At 50.0% G+C, this 10,049-nt stretch overlaps 1 protein-coding gene across 1 annotated transcript; it reads left to right on the top strand.

Moving 5' to 3' along the window:
- The first annotated feature begins 219 nt into the window (after window positions 1-219).
- Window positions 220-9,670, top strand: LOC119142213 (vigilin-like). The gene is given in 17 exon segments (XM_037374938.1): window positions 220-321; window positions 1,205-1,402; window positions 1,942-2,029; window positions 3,013-3,257; window positions 3,735-3,950; window positions 4,800-5,006; window positions 5,221-5,328; window positions 5,890-5,994; window positions 6,497-6,596; window positions 7,514-7,653; window positions 7,959-8,063; window positions 8,325-8,438; window positions 8,771-8,840; window positions 8,843-8,856; window positions 9,019-9,150; window positions 9,450-9,471; window positions 9,474-9,670. Coding segments are annotated over 17 exon segments (2,148 nt in total). The 3' UTR covers window positions 9,656-9,670.
- Window positions 9,671-10,049: the final 379 nt, after the last annotated feature.

Raw genomic sequence — 10,049 nt, 5'->3', positions numbered from 1 at the left:
TATGCCGGCTAGGCTAGACCTAGGAAGTGTTGGGGGAAGAATGTTAGGTTTACGCCTGTGAATATAATTCCAAAGTGGGTTTTAGATCATGTGGGGTGGAGGGTGTATCCAGTAAATAGTGGGAATCGGTGGGTAAATCCAGCGAGGATGGCAAATACAGCTCCCCTTGAGAGGACGTAATGAAAGTGGGCGACTACATAGTATGTGTCGTGTAAGGCAATGTCTAATGAGGAGTTTGCTAGTACGATACCTGTTAGTCCTCCAATTGTGAAGAGGAAGATGAAGCCCAAGGCTCACAGTATCGGTGGATCTCATTTGATGGTGCCTCCGTGTAGTGTGGCTAGTCAGCTGAATACCTGAATGCCGGGTGGGATGGCGATGATTATAGTGGCGGAGATGAAGTATGCTCGGCTGTCTACGTCTATTCCGACAGTGAATATGTGGTGGGCTCATACGACAAAGCCCAGGAATCCAATCGATAGTATAGCTCAGACTATTCCTATGTAGCCGAATGGTTCTTTTTTGCCTGCGTAATAGGTTACGACGTGCGAGATGATTCCAAAGCCGTGAAGGATTGAGATGTAAACTTCTGGGTGGCCAAAGAATCAGAACAGGTGCAGCCAATAAAGGCTTCTGTCATCACGCAGGTTGGTGGGAGTGGGTGTCTTATGTCCCTCCTTTTCATCCCTCCAAAAAGTAGGTGAAGTGAAGCTTTCCCTGGAGTATGAAATCCCTTAGTGTGTCAGAGTAACTGCCTCTTTGCTGTACTTTGCCCTGAGGCACAAGGAAGACCGCAGCTGAATGCTAGGACTGCTCCGGAGGGGGAGGGATGTGTTGAAAAACTGCCCAGAAGAAGCTCTGCATCCCTGTTCCACAGATAGCTGGAACAGGCCTGAAGGGAGGATTGCAGAATTCAAGGAGCGAGTGCTAATGCATTGAAGTGTTCCCCCTCCTCTCCGCCCCTCCCCCCCCCCCAACAGCATGTTCTTTAGGAGAGCACTCAGTTTGGGACACACTGCCTGCTGCCGTGCCCTCGTACTGCAGCTGGTGTCTCCACTGGAAAGGCTGATGGGTCGCCTAAATCTGGGAACTTAGTACACCAGTGAAGTCCTCCTGTATGGCAGTAAGAGAGGGAGACACTGATAATCAAAAGCACACTGGCACCTTGCTGTGCCCTGCTTTTGTCTGTCCCGTGGCTGAGCAGGTGTTCCATGTGCCACTGGAGGAGAGGAAATACAAGGACATGAATCAGTTTGGAGAAGGCGAGCCGGCCAAGATCTGCCTTGACATCATGCGGAAGACGGGAGCTCACCTGGAGCTGTCTCTCGCAAAGGACCAGGGCCTTTCGATCGTGGTCTCTGGCAAGGCGGAAGCAGTCACGAAGGCTCGGAAGCAGATTGTCGCTCGACTGCAGACTAGGAGAGGGCATCTAACTGTTTCTGCCTTCGTCTTTGCTCTTCCCCAAGACTCGCAAATGCTTTGAGACCCTTGGGCCCGTGTGCTTGTAAGACAAAGAGGTATGCTGTTACGTGACTAATTCAGCTTCGCCATACGTTTTCAAAGCACCCAATTGGCAATTTGGAATGGGAATGAGGCTTCAAATAGGGTTCCAAGTTAATTACAGGCCGTGGTGTTGCATGAAGCGTGGAGTCTGCCATCTCTGGAACATTTGAGTTGCAACCAGTGACTTTGTGCTGAGGTGCTGGTGCAGGAGCCTCACACACAAAGCTAGTAGTGTGTGAGAACGGGACGGTGCTTTTCCTGAAGTCCTTCAGAGGAGAACGTGGAAGGCTGGGAGAAAGAAAAGTAGAGAAAAGGAAGTCCTGCCAAAAGCTTCGGGTCAGGGTTCTGCCTTGTGTAACTCAAGGCACACTGGTAAGGAGCCACAACCCTGTTGTTTCGGTTGCTTCAGTCCTCTAGGTTTTGATCTCTTCCCTTAAGGTTCTTGAGCTCATAGTCAAGGTGGTAGCTCTTGTTAGGATGTATCGCAGCCAGGTGTTGCAGTGTGTTTTAAAGTATAATGCCAAAGGTAGGTAATGCGATGTTAATACCATGTCTGCTTAGTGCTGTTCAGCCCTTGTGTCATACCCTGCCAGAGGACAGAGAAAGGAACGAAACCCTACATCCACAATGTGCATCTGAAAAAACAGTTCAGGTTGTGCCGCCACAGATCCATGAGCCACTGTTCTCAAATATACCTCCTACTGCCCTGGCCCCAGGTCTGGAAGGTGTGTCTGTATTCCAGCTTCTCTTAGGCTTGGCTGGCTTCAGGACAGGAACACAGAGCTGAAAAGTCACACCGAGTGATCTTTTCTTCACCTTTTATTTTTCCATTATAGCTTGCATTTTCATTGTCTGATTGCTGTTAGTGGTTACCTAATCAGAGGGATCAGGAGCACGATAGCAGTCATCAGCTACCAGACCTGCAAAAACTCAATGAGAAGGGAAGAAGTCGGGAAGCCCTTGTATAGAGCAGCCCTTTAATGGTAGACTGAGAAGGACCCCTTTTGCATGTGGGGCCTTCCAGAAGCAGTCCCAGGAGCCGCATGTGCTACACTTGAAGACACCTTAGCACTTAAGTAGCGGTAAGCATGTGCTAGCTGCCTGCCTCCTGCAGTAGGTTTCTGGTGTTGAATTTCTCTTTCCTAGGAGTCATACTGTATGTCTTGTTCTCTGTAGCCTTGGCAGCAGATGTCAGAGTTCAGATAAACTCCAGCTGTGCGCTGCCATCTCAGTTGTTGTCTGGTGTCTTACACTGGAGGAGAGGCACCTGCTCGTCTGTGTCGGAAGGCCTTTGCTAATTCAGGGTACTGCTCCTGTGCAAACAGAAGGGTTTTGAGGGAAAGGTGGGGTTTATACTCCTGGCATAGAGGCACTGTAGATCAACTGGTACAGTGTCAGCCCTCAGACAGAATGTGCTGGGAAGGCGTTGTGTTTGCTCTGAGGAGCAGTACGCTGAGCAGCGTCTACCTTGCTTTCCCTGGCTCTGTTCCTGTGGATCTGCCAGTGCAGGCAAGGCTTTTCACAGATGCTTGGTTCTTCTGCTGCAGGCTTCAGCGACAGTTGCCATCCCCAAGGAGCACCACCGTTTTGTCATTGGAAAGAAGGGTGAGAAGCTGCAGGACCTGAAGCTCAAAACTGCAACCAAAATGCAGATCCCCCGCCCAGATGACCCCAGCAACCAGATCAAGATCAGCGGCACTAAAGAAGGGATTGAGAAGGCCCGGCACGAGATCCTGCTTATCTCCGCTGAGCAGGTACCTCAGTACTGTGATCTCTCTCATGGCATTAGCTGGTCAGCCATTTTGCTTCCCCACGGTATAGTCGGAGTTTGTAGCCACCGTGGCTACAGTCAGTGGCTAACGTTAGCCTGAACGGAGACGTATACTGTGCCACTCGCCGGCTGTATGAGCACCGCTGCCAGGTCCTGAAACTTCTTGTGCTGCGTTTTGTCCATCTCTGAAGCCCAAACAAGCATTTGATAGTTGAAGTGACGCGTCTTAGGTGCCAGCTGGGATAAGGCAGGAGATCACAGGGGTGAATATCGTAAACAAGGAGCAGCAGCAGCAACCGTATTTGTAGATTGAAAGAGGTGGAGATCTACAAGCCCGCAAACTGAGAAGGTTGCTTGGGCCAGAGTGTCAGGCAGGACACCCCTGGGAGCTTAGCTGTGCCTGGCAGAGACTGTAATACAGAGGGCAGTTCCCACCAAGGTCTGTTGTGGGCTCTTCCAGGATAAGCGTGCCGTGGAGCGGCTGGACGTGGAGAAAGTGTACCACCCTTTCATTGCTGGCCCTTACAACAAGCTGGTGAGGGAGCTCATGCAGGACACAGGGACGCGCATCAACATTCCTCCACCCAGTGTCAACAAGACCGAGATAGTCTTCACCGGAGAAAAGGAGCAACTAGCCCAGGCTGTGGCTCGCGTTAAGAAGATCTATGAGGAGAAGGTACGGATGGTCCATAAAGCTTCCCACCTTCCCCTGGCACCCGCTCCTAGGCACTCTTCCCTTCTTGTTCTACTTTTGTGCATCCCTCGGTTGCATCTGGCTCAGCAGCCCTTGCAGTACATGACCCCGAATCCTACCGTTTCCTCACTCGGCAGAGTGGGAGCTGGGCTGATACTATCCGGGAGGTGACAGATTTCTGGCTTTTCTGTATCGTGGGAATTAGCAGGCCACCAAGAGCTCCCCTGGCTCTTGTTCACACCGGGGCTACTAAGGAAGGAAAGAAGTGTGAAGTCTACAGTGGTGGCCAGCTGACAGTATCAAAGCTGCTACATAAGCAGAAGTTGCTGAAGAGTGAATGTCACTCCAGTTTATTTCCCACAGCCAACGCTGCTGTGAATATCCTTGTTGTGGGTTGCTGGGCTGTTTCTCCTCGTGGTTAGGTCTGTATTTGTACCGGTCTGGATTTCAACAATCGGCTTATAGCCTGCACAGTGTTGCATCACAGCACTGCCTGGGAGACGGCTGGGAGTTGAACCCTGTTGTCCAACGGGGGGACGGGGACGACGACAACGACATGCCTGTGTGTGTGTGTGTGTGGTCTCTTGCATGCCGTGTCCCAGGGAGCTTGACCCAGCATGCTAGTTTTGTACTTGCCCTGTGAATTTTTGAGCACAAGGCTTTCTGTAGGCAGGGGTCCAAGGGGTGCTAGGGTACTGCCGAGCCACTGTGCTCAGCTTGGCTTTGCTCTTTGCTGGGTGCAGAGTTTGACTGCATCTTGTGCCTCTTCCTGTCGCTCTTGTCCTTCCCCGCCCCCTTGTGATTGATGCCTCAGTGTCTCTGCCCCTACAGAAAAAGAAGACTACTACTCTTGCAGTGGAGGTGAAGAAGTCCCAGCACAAGTATGTCATCGGCCCCAAGGGGAATTCCCTGCAGGAGATCTTGGAGAAGACTGGAGTCTCTGTCGAGATCCCACCCACTGACAGTAGCTCGGAGACGCTGATACTGCGAGGCGAGCCTGAGAAACTTGGGCAAGCATTGACTGAAGTCTATGCAAAGGTACTGACAAGATGGGCTAGGCCTCCTTTGAAGGTCCCATGAAGATACATTTGTGAGCACTGACAGGTGTAGCGGGGGTGCTCTCTCTTGGGCCATTAGAGGTGCAGCTTAGAAGTCAATACCGGAGGTGCAGCATGGGAATTGGAACTGAATTGTTGTGAAGGCCTCTTCCAGTTTGTCCATCAAACAGCTTCTCTGTTTTTCTGTCTCTCAGGCCAACAGTTTTACCGTCTCCTCGGTCTCTGCCCCCTCTTGGCTTCATCGTTTCATTATTGGAAAGAAAGGACAGAACCTGGCCAAAATAACTCAGCAGATGCCAAAGGTATGGATGAGCTGGTTAGCTTAGCACCCCCGGCGTAGAAAAAGGTTTAGTCCAGATCACTCGTCACGGAAGAGAGAGGTGTCTTCTAGCGTGGGTAAACCCAGGGGGAAATGACACAGATCTTTGCTGTTCAAGGGAACCCTCTCTTTTACTGCTGCAAACACTGCTCATCCTATGTTATTGTCATGGGTTGAGCCCTTCCAAGGAAGCTTTATGTGGTGCTGTTTTGAGAACTGATGTAGTAGGATACCTGGAAATGGCGAGTGCAGCGAGGCTTCTCCCTGGTGAGTTAGACGGTATCTAGATAAAGGCTAGATGAGTAAACTTCTCCAAAGCCCTTGCAGAAACTGGGACAGCACCAGAGCCTTGGGCTCTAGGCACTGCCATATGGCCGAAATCGTTAAGTTACTGACTCGTAAAATTGTGGGGATTTTGTTTGGGCTTTTTGGGAAGGAGCACATCTCTTAGTGGCAGGGATCGATGGTGTAGGCCTGACCAAGAGCATTGGCCTGGCTTGGATCTTGGCAAATTCTTAAGAGATTCATTGTCTTTCACCTCAAGGTTCACATCAAATTCACTGGAGGAGAGGATAACATCACTTTGGAAGGACCTACAGAAGATGTGCATGTGGCTCAGGAACAGATTGAAGCCATGGTCAAGGAACTGGTGAGCTGGAGTTACTAGTTCCAGTAAGAAACTGGGGGAAGAAGGGGCAACAGAGCAGAGGTGATGAGGTGTTTGTCACATCCATAGGATGTCTTGGCATGCTTAATCGAGGTTGCAGAAGACAAATTGTGTGGCAGGTGGATGACACCCCTTGGTTATGAAACTCATCCATAGCATTCTTGAAAAGTCAGCATTAATTTTTTTGGTGCAGAGAAGGAAGGATTCTCTTTGTTATAGCTGGAGAGGCATGTAAGTCAGTCTTTTCAATGTTTCATGAGCACAATGCTCTCTTCTCAAAGCAGAGGAATGCTTGTGCTCTGCTTAAGAGCAGAAGTGCTTGTAGCTGACCGCTGGTGAGTCAGTGCCAATACTGGCAGTAGGCAGTTACTTCGGGCACGAGACAGAAGCGGTGGCCTGTCCTACCTGGCCTTATATATTATAATATAAAATAATGTACATACATACATATATAGATAGATATAAAAAATATAATTCTTTTTAGATCCACGGGACGGATTACGCAATAATCAAGGCTGACCACCAATTCCACCGACACCTCATTGGCAAGAAAGCAGCTAAACGGTAAGTGGAGTGCCTTTCTAGTCCTTCCCATGCTCACACTCTTCGTGTTTAGTAGATGGTATCAGGGGCTCTGTAGCTCACCCAGTGTGCTGTCTCCATCACATTTCCTCTGCTTTTCTGGAGTGGTGGTGGTACAAGGAGAGAAATGGGCCGTGAGGCCTTGCGATGGCTTTAACGGGTGAAAGTACCTTGGGAGCCTGAACAGTAGTGGAATTACTTTGATGTGTCCTGGAGGAATTTATTATTTTTTTTTTCCACACGTTGCTCTGTGCGAATGACATTTTAGCAGCCAGCTGTGGGTGGTGGAAATGTGCTTGGTGAGCTTCTCCCTGTAGAGGAATGAAGGTGGTGGGTTGATTAGCATTGATAACATGCAGCTGTGGCCTTGCCTCAGAGGCAGTGGGTTGATTGACATGGACGATGTGCAGGTGTAGCTGGTTCCCGCTAAGGGGTTAAATAGCCCTGTGGCTTGTGGGAGAGGGTGTCAGCTGGAGGAGGAGCAGTGTGGTCTGGCCTCTGGAGGAAGGTGCTACAGCACCGGCAGTAGAATATGGCCAACGGTAAAGCCTTGTTGCGGTCTGCTAGTTTGATAGCACTGCAACGTGACCCCAGCCAAGAGTTTGGGGTAGAAAGGAACGATTGTCCTCTGCTCTAAATGTGATACTGTTTGGGGAAGAAACACGCCTCGCTCTGACAAGGGAACAATGGGCTCTGTAGATGCCACGGTATTTACTTGGACAGGCTCTCGTGTGGCACAGGTCTGCTCTCAGTGAACTCCAGGGGGAAGAGGCAATTTCCCCTGTCTCAACCCTACCCCGCTGAGCCCTTCCCAGAGGCGGCTTTACTTCTTCAACAGCCTCTGAGCAGTGATAATCAAGGTGCCTTGCTTCCAGGTCTTTGCCTAGCAGACGGCGTCACCACAGTCCTTGCCTCGAAGTTAACAGGATGAAGGATCTGTACAAGGTGTCTGTGCGCATTCCCCCGGACAACGAGAAGAGCAACCCGATCAGAATTGAAGGAGACCCACAGGGGGTCCCACAGGCCAAGAAAGAGCTGCTGGAACTCGCTTCCCGTATGGTGAGTGGGTAGGACGTGATGTTTGGGAGACTGCAGGGTTTGCGCTCTCGTGTTCCCTTGTAACCTTCTGGTGCGAGTGTGTGCCCCTTGCCCACGGAGCACTTGGATCTCATGACAAGTGCAAGTTCCTCTTCACAAATGGCTTCCCCTGTTCCCTCGGGTAGCCTTTCTCTGTCAACGCAGAGTGAATTTTGTCTGGAGAAAAGAGGGACAGTGCTGGCAAGTAAACCGTCGGGCAGCAAACCGCTAAGTCAAAGTAGATGGCTCTCCGGCTGAACACTCAGTGTGCCCTCTGTTCCCATCAGGAAAATGAACACGCTGCGGACCTAATCGTTGAGCAGAAATTCCACCGGACCATCACTGGGCAGAAGGCTGAGCGGGTCTGGGAAATCCGGGAGCAATTCCCAGAGGTAAGGCTTTGTAGGAGAGGAGGAATCCAGAGGGGTTCTTTCCTACATGGGTAGTAGGCCTGTCGTCACAGAAGTCGTAACTTTAGTGGCTCTGTAGCGCAAGTGTCTGAGAAGATAGTTCTTTTAGCCAGAGGCCGCTAACACGGTTCCCCTTTTCTGAATGGGAAAAGGTCATGTGTAGGATCCCCCCAACCTTTGCATGTGTCTGACACCAGGGTTCTTGCTTTTGCTTGAGCTAACTATAAATGACCGCTCCTGCAGGTTATCATCAACTTCCCAGACCCTGCACACAAGAGTGACATCGTCCAACTCCGAGGTCCCAAAAACGAGGTGGAGAAGTGCACCGAGTACATGCAAAAGATGGTGGCAGGCCTGGTAAGGAGGTCTTCTGCCTGCTCTTCCCTCCTACGTGCCTGGATAACCCTGGGGCAAAGCAGAGCTCTACTGGCTTGGGTAGAGCTAAAACACCTCAAGAGGAGGGAGCTGTCGACGCTGTTTTGGCTGAATGGAGGCAGGGGGTAGTACCTGTTATGGGAAGGCTATAGGGGAACGTCCTTGCCTTTGTTTAGTCTTACAAAAGTCCCTCGTATAGAGAACTTCCTTGGGTCTAAGCCTGTTTTCAAAAGCTCGTTTATCAGAGCTCCTGAAGTCGGGCCTCCCTTGCCACGACAGTGTAATCTTCAGTTCTCCCTTCCTTTCTCCCTTAGGTTGAAAACAGCTTTTCTATTTCTGTCCCCATCTGCAAACAGTTCCACAAGAACATCGTAGCGAAAGAAGGGTGAACATCAAGAAGGTGAGAGATTGTTCCTAACTCAAGTGCTTGTGATGATCACTGCCTGCAGCAAAATCCCACTGGATGCTCTCTCCTGCTCATTGGTGATGTCAAATATAGCCTGCAAGGGCTTTTTCTTCTGAATGGGACACTTCTGAGATTTTTTTTTTTCCTTTGTGGCAGATCCGTAAAGAAAGCAACACCAAAATTGATCTCGCAGCAAAGAACAGCAACTCGGAGACGATTGTTATCACAGGCAAGAGAGCAAACTGTGAGGCTGCTCGCCACAGGATTCTTGCCATCCAGAAGGAGCTGGTAAGTGAAGCAACTGGCCTTTTGCGGTTGAGGGACTTGAAAATCTTGCTAGAAGACACAGATACAGACGTGGTTGTAATGGGTGAGGGCAGGGAGGAGACAAATGTGTCTGTCTGTTCTTGACTCGTAAACCGAAGTTTGTGACTGCTCCTGTCAGGAGTAGCCAGTCTCCAAGTCCTCTGCTCAGGCATTCTTCCAGATCTATAAAGCTCCTAGCAAGGTGGGAGTTAGAGTAAGCAGAGTGGGTGCAAACACATTTCTGCAGCTTGACTCAAGAGGCTGGTACTGTCCTCCCTTAGGCCAACAGCACAGAGGTGGAGGTCTTCTTCCTTCCAAACTGCACAATTCCCTCATTGGTGCCAAAGGCCGCTTTGTCTGCTCCATCGTGGAGAGTGTGGTGGAGTCCATCTACTTCCCCACCAAGGGCTCTGGCAGTGACACCATGACCATCAGGGGCCCAGCCCAGGGTGTGGAGAAAGCCAAGAAACAGCTGCTGCACCTGTGAAGTAGCACAAGGTCTTAATAAATAAATAAATAAATGGCAATGCTCTGTTTGTGTTGAGAAAGGAATCTAGTCTGAATAACTAGAAAAGAAAAGGTGGCACCTGAAGGAGGGAAGGAGACCATCAAGTCAGGAAATCGTTGGAGAAAGAAAATGGAAAGGTCTATTCCACCTAGATCCCCCCTATTATGAATGGAATGACTGGGTGTCCAAATCAAAAATATGTATGTAAAGATGTTGTGTAACATCTCAGGAAAACTGTATAAAAGTAACTTTTCACTGAAAACTTGGGAGCTAGTTTGTCCAGTGCAAGTCAGCTAGCTCCCTGACATTGCACGAAAAAATACCTTTGCTGCTTAAAGACAAAACTGGTCTGTGAGCAGTTACTCTGTGTGCC

Source organism: Falco rusticolus, unplaced genomic scaffold (assembly GCF_015220075.1).
Source record: "Falco rusticolus isolate bFalRus1 unplaced genomic scaffold, bFalRus1.pri scaffold_84_arrow_ctg1, whole genome shotgun sequence".
Lineage (NCBI taxonomy): Eukaryota > Metazoa > Chordata > Aves > Falconiformes > Falconidae > Falco > Falco rusticolus.
The sequence above is the reverse complement of the archived record's forward strand: the minus strand, read 5'-3'. Positions and strand labels throughout refer to the sequence as shown.